This window comes from Hemitrygon akajei, chromosome 17 (genome assembly GCF_048418815.1).
Source record: "Hemitrygon akajei chromosome 17, sHemAka1.3, whole genome shotgun sequence".
NCBI classification, from domain to species: Eukaryota; Metazoa; Chordata; class Chondrichthyes; order Myliobatiformes; family Dasyatidae; genus Hemitrygon; species Hemitrygon akajei.
Window position 1 is genome coordinate 58,687,937 of NC_133140.1, and position 23,799 is coordinate 58,711,735.

The window sequence follows — 23,799 nt, forward strand, 5'->3', positions numbered from 1 at the left end:
TCGCGAGGAGCACGGCACCTCCTGACCAGTTCACATGGACTGGTTCACAAGATGGCCAGAGGCGGTCCCGCTCACCGAAACCACTTCCGAATCTTGCGCCCGGGCACTGATTGCCACCTGGGTATCTCGCTTTGGTGTACCGGCCCACATTACCTCTGACAGAGGCGCCCAGTTCACCTCCAGCCTGTGGTCAGCTATGGCTTGCCTTTTGGGGACACAGCTGCACCTCACAACTGCCTACCACCCACAGTCGAACGGACTAGTGGAGCATGTCCACCGTCACCTGAAGTCGGCTCTCATGGCCCGCCTCAAAGGGCCTAACTGGGTGGACGAGCTTCCCTGGGTCCTGCTCGGAATTCGCACAGTGCCCAAAGAAGATCTGCACACCTTGTCGGCCGAGTTGGTGTATGGCGCACCCCTGGTCGTCCCAGGGGAGTTCATACCAGCCCCAAGGGGGCAAGAGGAAGAACCCGCAGCAGTCCTGGGCAGACTACGTGAGAGGCTCGGTAACCTGGCCCCCATACCCACTTCACAGCATGGGCAGAACCCGACCTGTGTACCCAAAGACCTGCAAAACTGTAAGTTCATTTTTGTACGACGGGGCGGACATCGGGCACCGCTACAGCGGCCCTACAAGGGGCCGTTTACGGTGATCAGAAACAACGGGTCCACATTTGTACTGGACATTGGGGGGAAAGAGGAGGTTTTCACGGTGGACCGACTCAAACTGGCCCATGTGGACGTGGCGCAGCCGGTCGAGATTCAGGCACAGCGGCGCAGAGGCAGACCTCCCAAACAGAGTCCGACCCAGACTGTGGACATTGGGGGGTGTATCGCCGGTTCTGGGGGGGGGGGGGGGGGTTATGTGGCAACCCACTTCCCAGGGCACTCGAACCGGCTCACAAAGTGGCGCGCACCGGCATTGAGGCCAGTCCCAAAAAGGGCACCAAGTCTGCTTCACCAGCTAGGGGAAAAGCCCGCGTGCTGGACGGGACTGTGAAGGGGAGGGCGGGATCAGGAAGGCTTTAAAGCGAGGCCGCAAAGTTAGAATAAATCTCTTTTGCAACTGCAGCTCATGAATTCCGTGTCGTTATTGCAGCTCTGCGTGTAGTACACAGCTACACTTCCTCCATTCCATCCACCACGTCGAGATCCTCAGAATTGTGATAGATTAATTTTTCATCTTCTAAACTCCAGCAGACATAAATATTAGGCAGGCTATGTTTTAAGGCAATCCTTCCACGACGTGTATTAAACTAATAAATCTTCCTGAAACACATTTATATCTTTACTAAGGATACCAATTCTGTACACATTGCCGGTCCCCTATATAATTGAAGTATATTCTTCCTACTATTGATTCAATCCCACAAGCAATAAATGATAGCCTTCATTTGGCTTCCTTATTTGCTGTACCTCCATTGTGACCTTCTGTGTGTTCTCCCCTATGTCACTCCATATCCCTCTGTATCTCTAAGTTCTGCCATCTCTCACCACATCAGAATCACTTAAAAGATGTGCTTTTTGTCTACATCCCTTTGTAGCATCCTTGTACTCTCTTCACAAGTTATTTTTCTACCTACCTTTGTGCAATCTATAAATTCAGCAACCATCCCTTTGGTCCCTTCATCTAAATTTATATAAATTGTAAAATGTTGAGGCCACAGAACCACTGTCTGTCACGCATCTTTAATCTTGCCATCAGATAAAGACCATTCATTCACACCTCCTGTTTACTGCTGATTAGTCAATCTTCTGCCTGCACTAATATGTTACCTTCTATTATCAGGAACTTTTATTGTTCATGGAAACTTTTCAATATGACATCTTATCAAACCATCCACTGCTGTCTTTGATCAGCAGTGGCAAAGCTAGTAAAGCTGCTGTCTATCAGGTCCATTGAGCCAGGTTCAATCATGGCTTCTGGCATTGCCTGTGTGCAGTCTGCAAGGTTTCTTTACAATTTACTTCAACAGCCCAAAGTTCACATGGTTTGGTATATTAATTGGCCTCTATAAATTGTCCCAACTATGTAAGGGAATTGTAGAGTCTGGGCCAATAAAAGTGAATATGGAAAAAATAAAATAGGAATAATGTAAGATCCCAGTCAGAGCTGTTCATGTCCCAGCAAGTGCACATTTCTTCCAGTTAGCAGGGAATGAAGGCTGACTCTGGTGTTTTGGCTTGCAAACTGTGCATATACAAGAAATGGAGAGTTGAGTGCTGGCTTTTGATTCTGAGCCACATGAGACAAATATAAATTCATATTTTCACTTTGGTCATTGTTTTCTTTCTGCTGTTTTTAAATTCTGCAGGGATCATTTGTGGCATTGGATATTGAAAATTTAAAGCGTGCAATTGATGAAGTGAAACAAATTATCTTAGATTTGCCTGAACACTCTGAGAAGCAGAAAGATGCTGTTGTAAAACTTATTCATCTTCGACTCAAGCTACAAGAATTAAAGGTTTGGAAATGTGCATAAAAATGATGATCTTTACAATTTTGTAAGTTTGAGGGAAGTATAATTCTACAAAATCACATGCAATTCTGCTAGACCGTAGAAACGCTGGACAGAGTTTTGGAACTGGCTGTTTGAAAAGGGGAAGGCAATTAAGCAGTAATTACTTTGTCAACTTGCTGGTGAAATATGTAAGGGCATATGAAATGTAGTAAATTTTAGGAAGTATTAAACGGAAAAAACTGAGCGGATGAAATTTAGTGCGGGAAAATAAGAAGTGAATCTTATTGCTAAGAGCAATAATGAGAAGCATTAAACTAAATGGTACAGTTAAAGGAGATGTACAAGCAGAGACATCCAGACATATGCAACCAAATGTTTGAATTAGATGGAATAGATAGAAAAAACCAGAAAACGTGGTATGATTTGAGAAAATTGCAGTTATTCTCCTTAGAAGATTTGCCTGAATGGGGACTTGGTTAAAAATATACAAAATCACAAAATCCTTAATAAAGTAAATAAGATGAAATAGAAAATCCACAAAACATTTGCTTGAAAAGGTTATACTTTCAAAAATAATTTTATTAATTGAAATAGAAGCATTTACTACAGGCCCATAGAAAACGATGTTGCTTAAATTATATTCCTAACCACTCATGCTAGTGGTATTATCAACTATTTCAATTTCAACAACAATCAGTAGCTTGCATTGTGTAATGGTATTGTTGTTATAAAATAAACACCTTGCTACAAGTACATAATACAAAGAGGTGACCTTAATGATTTTTTTTAAAGGGTCTGGAAGGAAGAGCAACAAATGGAGTGATGTTTAGAAGAAATTTCTGAGGATTGGGTATAGACAGCTCCAACAATGGTTATGGATGATGGGATGAAGATTTGAGTCAGAGAAATAGCTTTTCTTCTAGAGAAGATAGGAGGATATAGAAAAGATTGATATACAGTACTGTGCAAAAGTCTTAGGCCTTCTGGTGCCTAAGACTGTTTCACAGTACTGTATTTGTCAATGCGGAACAGAGAGTGAGTATGTAAATCTGGCAGGAGCAAATGATGTAAGGGTGGAGTGCCGCTGGAGGGGTGTGGGACAGGTGGCAGAGGAGGAGTGCTAGGGTTGGGAGGGTGCATTTAGTGTGGGTGCATTCAAACCCAGCCCTGAGACACCAGAAAAGGTTTTGATTCCAAACAATTGGTTTGTTGATCATTACAGAATGGCTCTCTGGTGTTTTCTGCTCCCTCTCCTCTCCTTTCCCCCTTTCCCAACTATAATTTCTCTCCCCCTGCACCCTTCCCACTCTCAGTCCACAATAAAGACAGATATCAGAATCAGGTTTATCATCACACACTTATGTCATGATTTTTTTTTGTGGCAGCAGTACAGTACTGTGCAAAGGTCCTAGGTACCCTAGCTATTTACAGTGCCTATAAAAAATATTCATCACCCCCACTCCAGAAATTTTCATGTTTTATTGTTTTACAACATTGAATCACAGTGGATTTATTTTTTTAACACTGATCGACAGAAAAAGACTCTTTCATGTCAAAGTGAAAACAGATCTCTCCAAAGTGATCTACAAATGTAAATTAATTACAAATATAAAACACAAAATAATTGATTGCATTAGTATTCACCCCCTTTAATATGACACACCAATTGGTGTGGCCAATTGGTTTTAGAAATGACATCATTATTAGGTACACCTGCACACCTGTTCATTAATGCAAATATTTCTAATCAGCCAATCACATGGCAGCAACTCAATGCATAAAAACATGCAAAAGGTTCAATTGTTGCTCAGACCAAAATTTTGATCACATCTTCCCTGTGATCAATTATGGAGAGATTTGACAAAGTGCAGATGATAAAAGAAGGACGACATGCTTTCTCTCCCAAATGTTATACTCAGTGGAAATGTTCTGATTCCAAAATGGCCCTGAAATTATAATTGGTACCCATTGAAGACCAAAACATAACCCGGAGTCTGCCAGGCTGAGAGGCAGCAGTAAGGTTAGAATTTTCAGTTCAATATTCAGGGTTATAGCAAGAGTAATTCTTATGTGTTTGTGCTGTGCACTTCATTGTTTGTTTTATGTGGCAGCAGCCATTTTCTATATGTGTGCTGCAGCCAGTAGTGAACTGTCCAGAACCACACTGGTGGAAGATATAAACTCGAGAGATTCTGCAGATGCTGGAAATCCAGAGCAACATACACAAATTGCTGGAGAAACTGAGCAGGTCAGGCAGCATCAGTGGAGATAAATAAACTCTCAAATGTTTCAGTTCAAAACCCTTCTTCAGGATACCAGGAGATGGGCATTTTATAAAATTGAGCCAATTTTATTTTTCAGTATGGTTTGAGAGATATGTATGTATATAATAATCCCCAAAATTTCACCTTGGAGTGTTTTAAACATTTTGGCTTTACGTTGCAGGGTCCAGAGCAGTGGCACACTGAATAACACAAGATTTTGGTTTCAAAGCATTTCTCCTTTACGTTATCAAAATGACTTTATCCATTCTGCTTGGCATAAGCAAATGTCCCTGGGTAGATTGTGACAATATTTTGTAAAATGTATTATTAGAGTTTTATACTAAAAGTAATTTTCAATTTTAAAATTTCAAATAAAATAGGTATTAGCAGAACTTGAATAAAAAGCCCATGTTAATATAGCCTTAATTGAGGCAAGAGAAGTGAAATGTGAATTTAATGAGATCAGTCAAAATAGTTCATTATCTTCAGCTGTTCCATCAATGCTCTTCCTTGTATCCATAAGTTTGCTAATAATTACATAATATTCAACTTAATTTGCAACTCCTCTGCAAATGAAGCAGACGGTAACGATACCGGAAAGTACATGGTAAGTAACATCTGCGCCTCCCTTATCAATATTCATGGTTCATCATTGACCAGCCACATAATACCATTGCTAAGGGTAGATTCTCCTAGCACACCCCAAACATTTCCACCATCAATAGGCACAAGTTTAGGAGTATGATGGATTAAACATGATTTGCCACATGAGTGTAGCACCAATAATGTGCTATCCAGGACAATGCAGCTGATTTTCACAATCATCAGCCCCCCTAAATACTCATTCAGTATATCACCAAAAAAATACAGGGTGCAGTGTGCACCAAGAATTAAATGCATTCAGTTTTTCCAATAGCACCTCCCAAGCTGGTGATCATTATTACCAAGGACAAAGGGAGCAGGTGCATTGCAACACCACCACCTGCAAATTTCTCTTCCTCCCAGTGATAAGAAAACACCAATATTTCAATTTAATAATGATGGACTAATCATTTTAAATCTTTTTGTTATCCATTATAGGACCCTGATGAGGATGAACCAAATATTCAAATTTTGCTTGAACATCGTTTCTTCAAGGAGAAAAGCAAAAGTGTCAAACAGTTCTGTGACAAGTGTGGCACCATTATATGGGGTTTGCTGCAAACATGGTATACCTGCACAGGTGAATACTTGCTATATAGCAATTTGTATTTCCCTAGTTCTATTTAGAATGACAATTGTAATTATATTTAGTCAGTTTATATTTGAACACAGATTTTCAAAGAAATGTATATTAAGAAGCCACGGTAGTATTTTGTAATACACTTATATGGTTACCATGGTTGCTAGTTGTAAGAAAAGATGACTTAATTAAATCAATATTTTATGTAAGATCTGTTTTAAGTTGACCTGTAGACTCTACATTTCTGAAATCAGAACTTGAAGTTTGTTTGAAAGAAATTTAGCTGCTTTCTGGCTCGTTCTTACAACTGTCAACAGAAGTTATTGAAACGGAACCTTGTGTAGTCGGCTTCAATTACCTTCTTGGATTTAATGTGTCTTAAATAACGCAAAGAATCCTTGTATCTTAATGACAGATAAAGGTTGTTATATCTGACTTGTGTTCAGAAAAGATCAAATAATAAGCCTCAAATAGTGGTCAACAGACTGAACAGAATTTCTGGGAAACATTGACCCATAAATTGGATTTTAATTGTATATTATCACATTTATAATTCCATTAACTTGGAGAACCAAACTGATCATCTTTAGCTAATTTAGTTTCCAAACTTGTACACTAGAAATCTGGTGTAAATTCTTAATTCTGAAGCAAAGTAATCTTGAGCAGAAATAGATGCCCCTCAAAAGATTAAATACAGAAGTTTGAGAAGCTGCGATTTCTGCCTTGGAAGTTGCAAGTAACCATTTTTAAATATTTAATTTTGTTGCTAGGTTGTTACTACCGTTGTCATAGTAAGTGCTTAAACCAGATTACCAAATCCTGTGTAAGATCGAAGGTTAGCCATCAGTCGGAATTTGAATTAAACATCTGTCCAGAAGTGGGACTGGACAGACAAGATTACAGATGCTCAGACTGTCGACATCCAATATCCCTTCGTGAGTATTCTGTTCTAATATGCTTTGAAGAATCGAATTATTTAAAGCTGTTTATTTGAAATATATTCTGCTAAAAGGGGGAAGGTTTTTTGCCAAAATTTGATTTTTCTGATCTGTAAGGTTTGTAAGATGTGTATCTTTATTCATTGCTATTCTGTGAAGAAAAAGTTAGCAATTTTATATAAAAGATTTCTGATTAATTTTGTATTTCCGTAGCTAAGCAAATCTTTCTTGTAGATCTTAAGAGCATGTTTGAGCAATTAAGAGCACTTTGTAATTTATTTACCTCACATCATGTGGTATAGGTGAGGTCATCCATGATGTGAACTCCTGGTACTTGATGCACTTAACTCTGTACAGAGGAGGATGGTCCATCTGCACCTTCCTGAAGTCCACAATGATTTTCTTGGTCTTCTCCGTGTTCAGGCTTGTGTTGTTTTTTCTCACACCAATCCACCAGTTGCTCCACTTCCTCTATACGCTGTCTCGTCGTTCTTGATAAGACCAACCACTGATGTGTCATCAGCAAGCTTGATGACCCAGTTTGAGCTGGATCCAGTGACTCAGTCATGAGTCAACAGTGTGAGTAGCAGCAGGCTGAGCACACAGCCTTGGGGAGAGCCTGTGCTCTGCGTAATGGGAAGAGGGACCTTGCTGCCCGCATTGACTGACTGTGGCCTTACTGTTAAGAAGTCCAGTATATATTGCAGAGAGAGCTGTTGAGATTCATCGAGAACCATTTCCCCACCAGTTTCTGGGATATGGTGGCATTGAACATCGAACTGAATGCTATAAACAGCAGTCTGACATTTTCCAGGTGGGACAGGACAGAGTGGAGGGCAGCGGCTATTGCATTGTCAGTGGATCGAATTGAGTGATAAGCGAACTGGAAAGGATCCGGTGTCGCCAGGAGAAAGGCTATAATGTGCTCCATGACCAGCCACTCGAAGTATTTCATAATTGTTGATGTTAATGCCATCATGCAATAGTCATTTAGGCAGGCTACTGTCGCTTTCTTTGGCACAGGAATGATGGTTGCTGCCTTGAAAATGGAGAGGACAATGGACAGAGAGATGTTGAATGTATCCATCAGCACCTCTGTCAGTTGTGCTGCGCAGCCTTTCAGAACTTGACCTGGTATATTATCAGGCCCTGCAGCTGTGTGTGGGTTGACTCTGGTCAGGGTCGTCTTCATCTCTGCTTCAGCCGGGCGGAGTGTCTGCTCCCCTGGGGGAAGGGGTGCCTTCCTCTCAAGCACTTTGTTCTACAGACATGAGTACTAACTTTTCAAAATGTGCTAATCTCATGAAATCTGTTGTCCTTGAACTCTAACAGTTACTCCAGCCTGATATTTGTACTTTCACATGTCTGGAGCAATTCTTTTTGTACCAGGTCCTGCTCATCTTTGCTCCCATTTAGGTAATGGTTCTTTTGCAGATTCTCAGTCATGTTTCTGGATTCCTCCATATTCTTCTCATGTTTGATATTCCCTATTTCAAGAACTCACCCAAATACACAACTCTAGCTCTGATCGTTTGTGAACCTCTGAACTGAATCATTCCATTGTTAGTGGTATGCCTCCAGTTGCCAAAGCCTAGGTCTATCATCTCTAACTCTCTCCCTCTTTTGTGCAAGTTAGAATATATTTCTTGTTGACCATTTACAATGATATCTATTTAAGTGGTTCCACAAGAGTTTTATTAGTAATACTCTTATGAAGTGAATTTGGACATTTCTTGCTTCTTGTGTAATAGGAAGAGGAACAGGTCAAGCATACAATCCCTCTTGATGAGATCATCCCTGATCTTTTTCAAGCTTGATCTCCTCATCTATTCTAATTCCACATAGCCCTGAATTGTCTAAACTTTCAAAAATGTATTTATCTCTTTAAAATAAAACTCCACAAACCTTTGGATAGAAAATTACATGCATTCACATGAGAGGTTAAATGACTGAAACCTTATTTTGCAACTATGTCTTGTCAATTTAGAACTAGAATTGTCTTGTCTTATGCTCCAGCTTAGGATCTTTCATGTTTCAATAAGATCACCCTCTTTCTTCAGCAAAGTATCACATAAGTGAAGGGTATGCTTTTTTCAAAAGGACAAGTCTCAGCTTTAAAGATTGTACTTGTTTAAATGTATTTTTATCAGTAGATAATTATAAAGGAGTACTGTAAATGTAATGTATTATATTGCTGTTCCTGTATTTTGCATTGTGAATGATAAATGTCTGAATGCCATGCAGAAAATCTGTCGCTGGAGAAATTCATTCCAGGTATGTGCCAATCAGGTGGGTGGATGATTTATGGTAGGATATTTTCCAAGATAAGCTCTACTAGATTATATACATTCCTTCCTTCATACTGAAACATTTGTTATCTTTATTGTCATGGTTCTGTGACTTGATAATTGTACTTTCAATTTTTTGGCACCTAATGTGAACTTGTGCTATCCTCCTTGTTTTGTGATAGCTCTAATCACAATTCATTTTGTAATATGAGCCTTTAAGTGGATATTTTTTAATTCTCTCAAAGACTTAAAGAATAGTCATAACTTTGACATACTGCTTGACTAGGTACACAAAATAAAGTATTTTCTATTGGAAATGAGCAATTCTGCAAATTAACATTTTAAACATCTGTTGCCCCTAGAAGCTTTTAATATTGAACTAAGAACGTTGTTCTGCTAACCTTCTCTTATTTCCTGTTTGATTTGTTTGTTGCCTTTTACCTGTGCCTTTCTCATCTGGATTTTTAATTTGTACTTCAGGTGGTGTGCCTGCTGAAGCACGAAAGTGTGACTACACAGGCCAGTATTACTGTAGCAGCTGCCATTGGAATGATGTAGCTGTCATTCCCGCCCGTGTCATTCACAATTGGGATTTTGAAGCCCATAAGGTGGGTGACATTGATGGGAGAAGAGAGAACTTTGCATTTGGGAACAAGAAAATCTAGTAGCAGTATGAAAAATTAAAGTGAAACCTTTTTATTTTGCAAATTGTGGAACATATTAAGTTGGCATTTAAAATAATCATAGAATCCATATGCATAACTTTCTTTTAACTCTGCAGATTCTTTAAATGATAAATTGGTGTACAAATAGAAAGTATTAGTGTTAGTAATAGAGTTCTTCAGGCCAACTCATTCATGCTGACCGAGGTGCCCATCTAAGCTAGTCTCATTTTCCTGTGTTTGGCTCATACTCTTTAAACCTTTCCTATCCAAAACTCCCCGAGTGATGACACTTTCATGATACTAATAATCTACATAGGGATAGACTTTAACTTAAAATAAAAGTTCTTTAATCCATTTTAGCAGTATTTCATGTTAAGAAAGTTTGGTTATGTTCTGAGAAGGAGAACATCAATATATATGTACTTATAAACCACACAAAATGCTGGTGGAACTCACAGGTCAGGCAGCATCTGTGGAAATGAATAAACAGCCGATGTTTCAGGCCAAAATCCTACTTTAGGAATGGAAAGGAAGGGGAAAGATAAAAGGTGGGGAAGGAGGACTAACTTGGAGGTGGTAAGTGAAGCCAGGTAGGTGAGAAAGATAAAGGCTGGAGAAGGAATCTGATAGGAGAGTAGAGTGGACAATGGGAGGAAGGGCACCAAGGGCAGGTGATAGGCAGGTGAAGAGAAGAGGCAAGAGGCCAGAGTGGGGAATAGAAGAAGTGGGAAGGAGGGAGGAAAATTGTCAGAAGGCAAAATCAATGTTTATGCCATCAGGTTGGTTGGAGGCTATCTCCAAACAAGTCTTCTATATGCAAATGGATACCTAACATCTGCTAATGTTTGGTAGCTTTTGATACTTGGGGCAGACTGATTAATTTTGGTTTTTTTTATTACTAGGTGTGCCGACATAGTATGAGGTATCTCACACTGATGATATCTCGGCCAGTATTGAAACTTCGAGCAATTAATCCACTTCTCTTCAATTATGTGGAAGAACTGGTGGAAATTCGGGTATGCTTAGATCTAAGATCTATCCTTTGTACTTGTATCCAGGAATGCAATGTAATTTTCTGGTGAAAACCACCAACTGGAAAGTATAAAGAAATTGCAAGCCAAACAGCTTAAAACATGGAGATTCTGGCAGAAATTGTAACCCAAAATAATCCATACTTCAAAACTTACAAAGTGATAAAAGGAAATCCTGAAGCAATATATTAAGGGAAAATTGAACTTAATTAACTTGATTAATTATTTGTTGTAATGGAGAATGTTCATAAAAATAATGGTGTATGATGTATCTTTACACACAATATACGTTGAGCAAAGAAGCTGCAGTTAGACATCTAGCCCTTCTGTGCTGGTTCTGCCATTGAATAGATCATGGTTTTCTTTTTTTTTAAAACTTAATGATATTTACTTCTACCAAACCAAGTCCCTTGATTTCACAAATTCTCAAAAACCCATCTGTCTCTAATTTGTTACCTCTATTCCCTGTTTTGCTTCTCATCTCAGACATGAATGGCTAATCTCTCATTCTAAGTGCCATATCCAAGAGGAACATCATCACTGTGACTATCCTGTGAAATCTCTTAGTCTCTGTTTTTCTGTGCTGGCATGATCCTCTAAATGAATCTTCCTGGGACAATCTTACAGGCAGCACCTCCAATCTTATCCACAGCAGGACACTATTTGGTGATCTGCACTCCCTTGCTTGTGAAGGTATCCCTTCTCTGGTAAGGAAACCAGTTCTGTACAGAATAATTTGGATGCAATTTCAGCAGGATTCTATATAACTGCAAAAGGCGCCTTTACTCTGATTATTCAAATCCTCACAGTAAAGGCCAGCGTATTATTTGTTCTTGATTGCTTGCTACATCTACACATTAATTTCCAGTGATTTGGGTACAAGAGCTCCCAGGTCTCCCTCAATCCCACACTTTTTGAGCTATCACCTCCTGAATATTTTACCTCTGTTTCCTGTCTGCAAACTCTGAAAGGACTTACAAAAGATGTTTACAAATTTAAAATCATGGGCTAAAAGGTACACTGCCTGCATAGGTGCAGAATTAAATTTGAATTGGCTACAAAACCTATCACTGGTGGTTTATTAGAGTGAATGGGAGCAGATAGTGATTACTATAAAAAGAGTTTGGTTTTTTATAACCTGGTGATGCTGATTTGGTTTAGAGTATGCAGAGGACACTAAGCGATGAAATATAGGAAACAATGAGGATAGATTTGATTTTATGAGAACATAAAACAGGGACAGGGGACTTCTGGTAAGATGGCGATTGCTTAGCTGCTCCGAACTTTTGTTCCGTTACGGTCGCTATCTTTGCACTAAATGTCTCCATTTTTTAAACCTTAATTAGGAACTTTTTCGGTATCTCTTACTTGCCTGTGAACACATCTAACTTACAATGTCTAGCAAGAGTTCTAAATCCAGGAGAAAGGAAGCTACGGCTCCCTCAGACGAGACCCGGGCTGCGCTCGGTCAGCTCCAAGACGAAATTTTAAAGGAATTCAAAACCGCTTTCAAACAGTTGGAAGACACTGGATCGGATCAACAATAAAGTGGACAAACATGCTGAACACTTATCTCGTATCGATTTGACTTCTGAAGATTTAGAAAGCCGTGTTCGATACTTGGAGACTCTCTGTTCCAGCTTAGAGGGAAAATGTAACAAACTCCTTTCCAAAATGGTGGATCTCGAAAATCGCAACAGACACTGCAATCTTAGAATTCTTAGATTACCAGAGACCACCAAACAGGGATCAACAGTGAAGTTTTTCGCCAAGTTTCTCTGTGAGATATTTGGGAAAGATTTGCTTCCGAACCCGCCCGAACTCGAACGGGCACACAGAGTTTACGTTCCCCCCGGAATTTTGGGCTCCCGCCCGCGACCAGTAATTTTGTGCTTCCATCAATACCAGGTAAAACACAGTCTGATTGTGGAGGCACGTCGCAGAGGTTCTTTTTCTTTCCAGGATACAACCATTCGCTTTGTGGAAGATTTTGCACCCCAGACCTTAAAGATGCGCGCTGAGTTTAAAGGCGCAATGAAAGTGCTTTTTGATCGTGGTTTTAAACCCTCTCTTCGTATTCCTGCTGATCTACGAATCAAGCTTAATACTGGAAAATACAAGTGGTTTAAATCAGCGAAGGAAGCTGAAGCATTTGTGTCAAGTCTTCTGGCTATCCAGTCATCTTCGGAACCCAATCAGACCTCCTAAAACGGTGGATAAGTATTTCTCGTAGTAAAATTACTTTTTCTGGACTCAGACTTTACGTGAATCATTCAGACATTATTCATTGAAACTCTAAGGGCTGTCGACAATCTCTCCCTGGATTTGGTGTGTGTGTAATCTATTTTATTCTTGTATAACTTTATCTACAGAGTTCTACAACTGACTCTAACTTGTTTTGGAGGTTTGAAGTCTTTAGTGAAGGCCTCCCTGTTTGCTGGTTCACAGTTTAATTGCTGATTTATTTTTCCTTTTTTTATATTTATTTATTTTCTTTCTTTCTTTTCTTCACCCTTTTTTCTAATCTCTGAATTTTTTTTTCTCTTCTCTGTAAATGGTTGATAAATACTCGTCTTGAATTTATAATTTTCCCTTTCTTCTTTTTTTTAACCTTTTTTTCCCTTTCTCTTACTTTATTTTTCTATAATTTTTTGCGGGTAGGTTAGTTTTGGTTTTCTCCCGATTTTCTCTGTATTAAGTTTTATATTTCTGCAGAAGGTGTTCTAATCTGTAGTTATGTTTTCTAGTGCGTAAACTAGTTACTATTTGCTATAGTATTTATACAGAACTGCTGTTAATGACAGATCTGGAAGTTGTATTTGGGTTAATTTTTTTGGTAGAGCTAGCTACTTGTTTTGGTAGCCGTCTAGTTTTGGGTTGTGTGGATGGGGTGGGTTTTCCAGTTCCAACATCACTCACTGTATTTATTGTTTCTCTTTATTGCTCAGGACACGTATATGTTTTGATTTTACGAATCTATGTTTACATCTCTGCTCCCAGACTGCTACTGTACTGCTTGACTTTTTATATGCCTGCTGCCTTTTATGCATTAGTAATTGATAATGGCTAGTGCACTTAAATTCGTGAGCTGGAATGTAAAGGGATTGAATCACCCTGTTAAAAGGAGGAAGGTATTCTCACATATCAAACAACTTAAAGCTGACACTGCTTTCCTTCAAGAAACTCATATTCGGTGTGTTGATAACTCCCGGCTTCTGTCAAAGTGGGCGGGCCAGCATTTTCATTCATCCTTTGCCGCTAAAGCTGGGGGAGTCTCCATTCTTATTAACTCAAATATTCCTTTTGAACTCCATAATAAAACTTCTGATACAAATGGCCTTTTTATTATTGTTTCTAGTAAACTATATAACACTAAAGTTGCACTAGCAAACCTGTATGCCCCCAACTTTGATGATGTTTTCTTTTTTGAACGTTTTTTTCCTCACTACCAGACTTAAACTCATACTCTCTTATACTGGGTGGTGACTTCAGCTGTTGATTGGATCCGAATCTGGATCGATCGTCCTCTGTTACCAGATCACCTACTAAATCTGCCTTAGCTATCCAATCGTTTCTCTCTAATTTTGGTATCTCTGATATATGGCGTTTCCTTCATCCTACTGAGAGAGATTATTCTTTTTTCTCACATGTTCACCATACCTTCACTAGAATTGACTATTTCTTACTCGATAACCAACTTATTCCATTTGCCCACTCTTGTGACTATCAGAGTATACTGATTTCTGACCATGCCCCAATTACCCTCTCTCTGAACTTTCCTGGTCTCCCTCAGAGGAATAAACACTGGCGGTTTGATTCAACTTTATTATCGGACGATGATTTTTAAAAATTCATTAAGGATCAGATAACCTTTTATTTTAACACTAATACATCACCTGAAGTGCCATCCCAGATTGTCTGGGATGCCATGAAAGCATATCTGAGGGGTCAAATAATCTCTTACACAGCAAATCTCAACAGAAGATCCCGTGCAGATCGACTAGACCTCATTAACCAGATTAAAGAATTGGATCAAATATATGCCCAAACTAAGAACCCTGAATTATACAAGAAGCGCGTTGAACTCCAAACTAAATTTAACCTTCTGTCCACTCAACCTATCGAACGCCAACTTCTTGAAAGCAAGAGTCGCTTTTACATTCATGGGGATAAGTCTGGTAAACTCCTAGCCAATCAGCTGAGGCGTTCCAAAGCCAAACAACATATTACAAAGATCCGGAAGGAGAATGGAGACTTTACATCGGATCATTTAGAAATTAATTACGCATTTAAAAATTTCTATTCTCGGCTTTATTCCTCTGAATCTCTGAATGACAATATCTCTGTTGATCAATTTTTACAGAATCTGAATATCCCCTCACTTTCATCTGATTTCAAAGCCAAACTCAATGCGCCTATATCATCAGAAGAAATATCTTTTGCAATTTCTGCACTGTCCTCAGGGAAATCTGGACCTGATGGGTTCCCTGTAGAATTTTATAAATCATTCTCTTCACTTCTTTCTCCTCAGTTACTTTCAGTATTATCTGACTCGTTTAATTATGGCAAATTGCCACCTTCTTTCAATGAGGCATCTATTATTCTTCTTTTAAAAAAGGGCAAAGACCCAACAGAGTGTTCCTCGTACAGGCTGATCTCTCTGCTCAATGTTGATGTAAAGATCTTAGCTAAAGTTTTGGCTCATAGACTAGAAACCGTTATTCCCTCCATTATCTCTGATGACCAAACAGGCTTTATTAAAAACCGTCTCCCTTTTTTTAACATCCGGCGTTTATTCAATATCTTATACTCACCTCCAACTGGGATTCCTGAATGTGTTATTTCCCTCGATGCGGAGAAAGCATTTGACCGTATAGAGTGGAACTACCTTTTTGCAGTCTTAGAAAAATTTGACCTCGGCCAAAGATTCATCTCCTGGATCCAATTGCTGTACCTGTGTCCTACTGCTTTTGTTTTAACTAATTTTCAGAAATCCCAAGTATTTAATCTCAAACGTGGCACCCGTCAGGGATGCCCCTTAAGTCCCTTTCTCTTTTATTTGGCTATAGAACCTCTGGCGATAGCATTTCGAAACTGTCCTGAATTGACCGGGATTTGGAGACGGGGTGTTGAGCATAAAGTTTCTCTCTATGCTGATGACTTATTACTCTTTCTCTCAAATCCGTCTACGTCCTTACCTCTAATGTTTTCACTTCTTGACCAGTTTAGCCAGATCTCTGGCTATAAACTTAATTTACATAAGAGTGAACTTTTCCCAATTAATAAAGAAGCACAAGAACTAACATTTCGTGATCTCCCTTTTAAAGTAGTCCATAATCAATTTACTTATCTTGGAATTACAGTCACAAGGAAGTTTAATGATCTCTTTCGTGAAAACTTTGCCAATCTTTCATATGCTATAAAACAGAATTTGGTACAATGGTCACCTCTATCTATGTCTTTGGTAGGTCGCATTAATGTTGTTAAAATGTATGTTCTCCCCAAATGTTTATACTTATTTCAATCTATCCCAATTTTTATTCCTAAATCTTTTTTTGATTCCTTAGACTATTATTTTGTCATATTTGTGGCAGAATAAGCATTCTAGAATTAATAAAATACATCTCCAAAAATCTAAAAAAGAGGGTGGCCTGGCTTTACCTAACTTTCGCTTATATTATTGGGCAGCTAATATACGTTGTGCTACCTTTTGGTCTTTCTTCCACGGCCAACCTGAGTGCCCTAACTGGGTGGCAATGGAGTTGAGCTCCACTAAAGAATTATCTATCTCTGCACTTCTTGGCTCTGCACTCCCTAGTAGTCTGCCCAGATCAATAGCTAATCCTCTCATTAGACACACTTTGTGTATATGGGCTCAGTTCAGGAAATGCTATGGCTTCCAGGGGTTCTCCGTTTCCAGCCCTGTCGCACATAATCACCTTTTTTTACCTACTACGTACGATTCAGCATTCCATGTTTGGTATAGGAAGGGCATTAGACATTTTGAAGATCTTTTCATTGATAATCGCTTCGCCTCTTTTCAGCAGCTCTCTGTTAAGTTCAATCTGCCTAACGCTCATTTTTTCAGATATCTCCAAATCCGACACTTTATTGCTCCTTTAATTCCTAACTTTCCTGAAATGCCTGTGAAAAATGCTATGGACCTATTTCTTTCCATCAATCCACTAGGTAAAGGTTTAATATCAATTATCCGAGATAAACTAGCAGCCTTACGACGGGCCCCTGTGGATAAAATTAAAATGGCCTGGGAGCAGGATTTAAATATCTCCTTATCCGAGGAGAGCTGGGACTCAGTTCTCAAATCGGTTAACTCAACCTCTCTTTGTGCTCGCCATTGCCTTTTACAGTTTAAGATTGTTCATAGAGCCCATATGTCTAAATCTAAACTATCTCGATTCTACCCTAACATTAGTCCGCTCTGTGATAAATCCAAGAGGGGCGTGGCCTCTCTCATCCATATGTACTGGCTCTGTCCTAGTTTGGAGAAATTCTGGAAAGATGTCTTCACTACGCTATCGTGTATTCTGAATCAGCGCCTAGAACCAAACCCCTTAATTGCTCTGTTCGGTTTTTGGGGCGAGACAGATTTATGTCTGGGTCCGACCAAATACCGAATATTATCCTTTGCCTCTCTCCTGGCTAGACGCTTGATCCTCCTTAGATGGGGAGATGTTGCCCCGCCCACTCATGCGCAATGGCTTAACAACATTATGGCCTGCTTGGACCTCGAAAAAATTCATTATTCAGTTCTCAATTCGGATCTAAAGTTCCATAAGGTCTGGGGACCTTTTATCGAGTACTTTCATAACCTTCCTCTTGACTAGGGGTTTTGTTTTTTTTTCTTCTTCTTTTTGGTCCCTTGCTTTCAGCTCCCTTTTTTTTTCTGGTAGTAGGCATTATTATCCTCTGTTGCTAAGTGTATTCACAATCTGGGAGTTTGACTGTTTTGACTGTTCTGACTTATACTCTCTATACTGAGTTGCGGTTGGTCTGGAGTTGTTGTTTTTTCTTGTGTTGTGGGGCTTGGGGAGGATACTAAGCTTACTTGTCTTTAATTTAGGTGCTTTTTTGTTAATTCTCTTCCTTTGTAGCATATTGTTATTGTATGCTTAATTTTGCACTGTATTAATGTTCCTCATTGGGATTTGGGGTTTTTAATTTGTAAAATGTTTTGAAAAACTAATTTTAAAAAAACAGAGACAGGCCCTTGGGCCCCAATGTCTGTACTGACCACGATGCCAATTTAAACCATACAACTGCCTGAATGTGGTCTATAATTTCCCCATTCTCTTCCTATGCATACGTGTACCTAAGTGCCTCTTTTAAACCTTGCTATTAAATCTCGATATCTACCATTTCCCTGACAACTTGTTCCAGACATCTACACTTTTTTTTCTCTCTTTAAGAAAAACTTTCTTGTAAATCTCCTTTAATGGTAAACGTAATAGAAATTATTTTTGATTTAAAGCATTCCAATATTCACTTGATTATTTTGTCTTCATTTTATCGTACAACTCCTATTGCGTCTTACTGGAAGTTGACCTTTGCTAATGTAATTTAGTTGGTGACATTTATTGTCTTTTTGATGCAGAAACTCCGGCAAGATATCTTGTTAATGAAACCATACTTCATCACTTGCAAAGAGGCAATGGAGGCAAGACTCTTGTTGCAGGTTAGACTTCACTAAAACTGATTATTTGATCCTGTAATCTAGATTCAAAGTTGAAATCAAAATCAGTTATTTACCGTGATCTCTATTTTTTGCCATTAAAGTTGTGGAAAAAAAAAAGAATTTTGTCAGATTTTTTTAGATAAATAATTGTGTTTAAATATTTGCATTTGTAGTTACAGGATCGACAGCACTTTGTGGAAAACGATGAAATGTATTCTTTACAGGATTTAATTGACATTGCCACTGGCCGCTTGAGCTGCACTTTAACTGAAATCCACACCATTTTTGCTAAACACATTAAACTGGATTGTGAGGTACAGTCAGATAGAGAATTCCTTAAGTCTTTATCCGCCAAAGGGGATGGTAGCATTTGGCAACCCGACAATGGGAAAATGTTGCGTGTTTTGTTTCATTACAGTGTTATTAATGTGTAAGAGTATCACTTTGTCACATTCTTCAATTCTGTTTTGAATATTCCTGCATGCAAATGTGGTTCTGTTAATTTTGTTGCCTAATTCATTTAAGCAACATGATTAACAATTAAGAGTATAAGGAGATGCTTCTGGAAACTCTGGGCTTGATTCTTTGCTTTAACTGTGAAATTTTTGCTCAATTGCTTTTTCAGGTTTTCAAATATACAGAACTGTTGGAAATAACCAGTCCGGGGCAGCTTCTATGCTGAAGTTTCTAATTATCTGCCATGCTCTTTCTTATTAAAGTATCCTATAGCTGGCTTTTTTAAATTGCACTCTCATTTGTTTATAACATTTCCATCAAAAGAGCTGGGTGTGTTCCTTCAGTTGCTCATTTGGATGAAGCAGTGAAAATCTGAGTCAGGCAAACCACTTGGTTTGGACTGTATTACATCGATTTCTCAAACCCCACCCCCCCCACTTCACCATTTCCCCTCCCCTTTTCCCTCTTTCACCTCATCTCCTTCTCCGCCCATTGAGTCCTTCTGGTGCTCTTCCCCACCCCCCACTATTTTCTTTCTTCCATGGCCTTCTGTCTCACCTATCAACTTCCAAGCTCTTTACTTCATCCCTCCCCCTTCAGATTTCACCTATCATCTTGTGTTTCTCTCACCCCTTCCCCCACCTTTTAAATCTACTCCTCATCTCTTTCTCCAGTCCTGCTGAAGGGTTTCGGCCCAAAACGTCGACAATACTCATTTCCATAGAAGCTGCCTGGCTTGCTGAGTTCCTCCAGCATTTTGTGTGTGTTGCTTGGATTTCCAGCATCTGCAGGTTTTCTCTTGTTTGTGATTGGATTACTTAACTTCAGTTTGGTAGGGCTGTTGAACAGTGATTCTTAGTCCCTATTGTCAGAATCAGGGTTATTTTCACCGGCACGTGATGCGAAATTTGTTAACTTAGAAGCAGCACTTCGATGCAATACATAATCTAGCAGAGGAAAAAATATAATAAAGTAATAAACAAGTAAATCAATTATGTATATTGAATAGATTTTAAAAAGGTGCAAAAAGAGAAATACTGTATATTTCTTTTTTTTTAAAAGTGAGGTGGTGTCCAGAAGATTCAATGTCCATTTAGGAATCAGATGGCAGAGGGGAAGAAGCTGTTCCTGAATCACTGAGTGTGTGCCTTCAGGCTTCTGTATCTCCTATCTGATGGTAACAGTGAGAAAAGGGCACATCGTGGGTGCTGGAGGTCCTTAATAATGGACGCTGCCTTTCTGAGACACTGCTCTCTAAAAATGTCCTGGGTACTTTGTACGCTAGTACCCAAGATGGAGCTGACTAGATTTACAACCTTTTGCAGCTTTTTTGGTCCTGTGCAGTAGCCCCTCCAGACAATGATGCAGCCTGTCAGAAGGCACTCCATGGTACAATTATAGAAGTTTTTGAGTGTATTTGTTGACATGCCAAATCTCTTCAAACTCCTAATGAAGATTAGACGCTGTCTTGCCTTCTTTACAGCTGCATCTATATGTTGGAACCAGGTTAGATCTTAAGAGACCTTGACACCCAGGAGTTTGAAGCTGTTCACTCTCTCCACCTGATCCCTCTACAAGGATTGGAATGTGTTCCTTCGTCTTGCCCTTCCTGAAGTCCACGATCAGCTCTTTCGTCTTACTGACGTTGAGTGCCAGGTTGTTGTTGCAGCACCATTCCACTAGTTGGCATATCTCACTCCTGTACGCCCTCTCGTCACCACCTGAGATTCTACCAACAATGGTTGTATCATCAGCAAATCTATAGATGGTACTTGAGCTATGCCTAGCCACACAGTCATGTGTATACAGAGAGTAGAGCAGTGGGCTAAGCACACACCCCTGAGGTGCGCCAGTGTTGCTCGTCAGCGCGGAGAATATGTTATCACCAATCCGCACAGATTGCGGTCTTCTGTTTAGGAAGTCGAGGATCCAATTGCAGAGGGAGGTACAGAGGCCCAGGTTCTGCAACTTCTCAATCAGGATTGTGGTGGGAATAATGGTATTAAATGCTGAACTATAGTTGATGAACAGTATCCTGATGTAGGTGTTTGTGTTGTCCAGGTGGTCTAAAGCAGTGTGGAGAGCCATTGAGATTGTGTCTGCTGTTGACCTATTGAGGTGATAGGCAAATTGCAATGGGTCCAGGTCCTTGCTGAGGCAGGAGTTCAGCCTAGTCATGACCAACCTCTCAAAGCATTTCATCACTGTCGATATAGGTGCTACCAGGGGATAGTCATTAAGGCAGCCCACATTATTATTATTCTTAGGCACTGGTGTAATTGTTGCCTTTCTGAAGCAAGTGGGAACTTCTGCCCGTAGCAGTGAGAGGTTGAAAATGTCCTTAAATACTCACACTAGTTAGTTGGCACAGGTTTTCAGAGCCTTACCAGGTACTCCATCAGGACCTTCTGCCTTGCGAGGGTTCACTCTCTTTAAAGACAGTCTAACATCGGCCTCTGAGACAGAGATCACAGGGTCATCAGGTACAGCAGGGATCTTCACAGCTGTAGTTGTGTTCTCCCTTTCAAAGCATGCATAGAAGGTGTTGAGTTCATCTGGTAGTGAATCATCACTGCCATTCATGCTATTGGGTTTCACTTTAGAAACATAGAAAATAGGTGCAGGAGTAGGCCATTCGGCCCTTTGAGCCTGCACCGCCATTCAGTATGATCATGGCTGATCATCCAACTCAGAACCCTGTACCTGCTTTCTCTCCATACTCCCGATCCCTTTAGCCACAAAGGCCATATCTAACTTCCTCTTAAATATAGCCAATGAACTGGCCTCAACTGTTTCCTGTGGCAGAGAATTCCACAGATTCACCACTCTGTGTATGAAGAAGTTTTTCCTCATCTCGGTCCTAAAAGGCTTCCCCTTTATCCTTAAACTGTGACCCCTCGTTCTGGACTTCCCCAACATCAGAAACAATTTTCCTGCGTCTAGCCTGTCCAATCCCTTTAGAATTTTATACGTTTCAATAAGATCCCCCCCCCCCCCCCAATCTTCTAAATTCCAGTGAGTATAAGCCTAGTCGATCCAGTCTTTCTTCATATGAAAGTCCTGCCATCCCAGGAATCAATCTGGTGAACCTTCTCTGTACTCTCTCTATGGCAAGAATGTCTTTCCTCAGATTAGGGGACCAAAACTGCACACAATATTCTAGGTGCGGTCTCACCAAGGCCTTGTACAACTGCAGTAGAACCTCCCTGCTCCTGTACTCAAATCCTTTTGCTATGAATGCCAACATACCATTTGCCTTTTTCACCGCCTGCTGTACCTGCATGCCCACCTTCAATGACTGGTGTACAATGACACCCAGGTCTCGTTGCATCTCCCTTTTTCCTAATTGGCCACCGTTCAGATAATAATCTGTTTTCCTGTTCTTGCAACCAAAGTGGATAACCTCACATTTATCCACATTAAATTGCATCTGCCATGAATTTGCCCACTCACCTAACCTATCCAAGTTGCCCTGCATCCTCTTAGCATCCTCCTCACAGCTAACACCGCTGCCCAGCTTCGTGTCATCCACAAACTTGGAGATGCTGCATTTAATTCCCTCGTCTAAATCATTAATATATATTGTAAACAACTGGGGTCCCAGCATTGAGCCTTGCGGTACCCCACTAGTCATTGCCTGCCATTCTGAAAAGGTTCCGTTTACTCCAACCCTTTGCTTCCTGTCTGCCAACCAATTCTCTACCCACATCAATACCATACCCCCAATACTGTGTGCTTTAAGTTTGCACACTAATCTCCTGTGTGGGACCTTGTCAAAAGCCTTTTGGAAATCTAAATGTATCACATCCACTGGCTCTCCCCTATCCACTCTACTAGTTACATCTTCAAAAAATTCTATAAGATTCGTCAGACATGATTTTCCTTTCACAAATCCATGCTGACTTTGTCTGATGATTTCACCTCTTTCCAAATGTGCTGTTATCACATCTTTGACAACCGACTCTAACATTTTCCCCACCACCGATGTCAGACTAACCGGTCTATAATTCCCCGGTTTCTCTCTCCCTCCTTTTTTAAAAAGTGGGATTACATTAGCCACCCTCCAATCCTCAGGAACTAATCCAGAATCTAAGGAGTTTTGAAAAATTATCACTAATGCATCCACTATTTCTTGGGCTACTTCCTTAAGCACTCTGGGATGCAGACCATCTGGCCCTGGGGATTTATCTGCCTTTAATCCCTTCAATTTACCTAACACCACTTCCCTACTAACATGTATTTCCCTCAGTTCCTCCATCTCACTAGACCCTCGTTCCCTTACTATTTCCAGAAGATTATTTATGTCCTCCTTAGTGAAGACAGAACCAAAGTAGTTATTCAATTGGTCTGCCATGTCTTTGTTCCCTATGATCAATTCACCTGTTTCTGACTGTAAAGGACCTACATTTATTTTGACCAATCTTTTTCTTTTCACATATCTATAAAAGCTTTTACAGTCAGTTTTTATGTTCCCTGCCAGCTTTCTCTCAATCTTTTTTCCCTTTCCTAATTAAGCCCTTTGTCCTCTTCTGCTGGTCTCTGAATTTCTCCCAGTCCTCAGGTGTGCCGCTTTTTTTTTTGCTAATTTATATGTTTCTTCTTTGGACTTGATACTATCCCTAATTTTCCTTGTCAGCCACAGGTGCCCTACCTTCCCTGGTTTATTCTTTTGCCAAACTGGGATGAACAATTGTTGTAGTTCATCCATGCGATCTTTAAATGCTTGCCATTGCATATCCACCGTCAACCCTTTAAGTATCATTTGCCAATCTATCTTAGC

At 39.9% G+C, this 23,799-nt stretch overlaps 1 protein-coding gene across 2 annotated transcripts in view; it reads left to right on the forward strand.

Moving 5' to 3' along the window:
- Nucleotides 1-23,799, forward strand: part of def8 (differentially expressed in FDCP 8 homolog) — a 54,006-nt gene that overhangs the window by 20,036 nt on the left and 10,171 nt on the right. Inside the window, exons 4-10 of one of the 2 annotated variants that reach the window (XM_073070224.1) lie at nt 2,316-2,465; nt 5,807-5,948; nt 6,719-6,883; nt 9,655-9,782; nt 10,742-10,855; nt 18,483-18,563; nt 18,737-18,877. In XM_073070224.1, coding sequence (XP_072926325.1) covers nt 2,316-2,465; nt 5,807-5,948; nt 6,719-6,883; nt 9,655-9,782; nt 10,742-10,855; nt 18,483-18,563; nt 18,737-18,877 — 921 coding nt within the window. The remainder of the gene's footprint in view (nt 1-2,315; nt 2,466-5,806; nt 5,949-6,718; nt 6,884-9,654; nt 9,783-10,741; nt 10,856-18,482; nt 18,564-18,736; nt 18,878-23,799) is intronic. The other variant, XM_073070225.1, reaches the window with a different exon arrangement.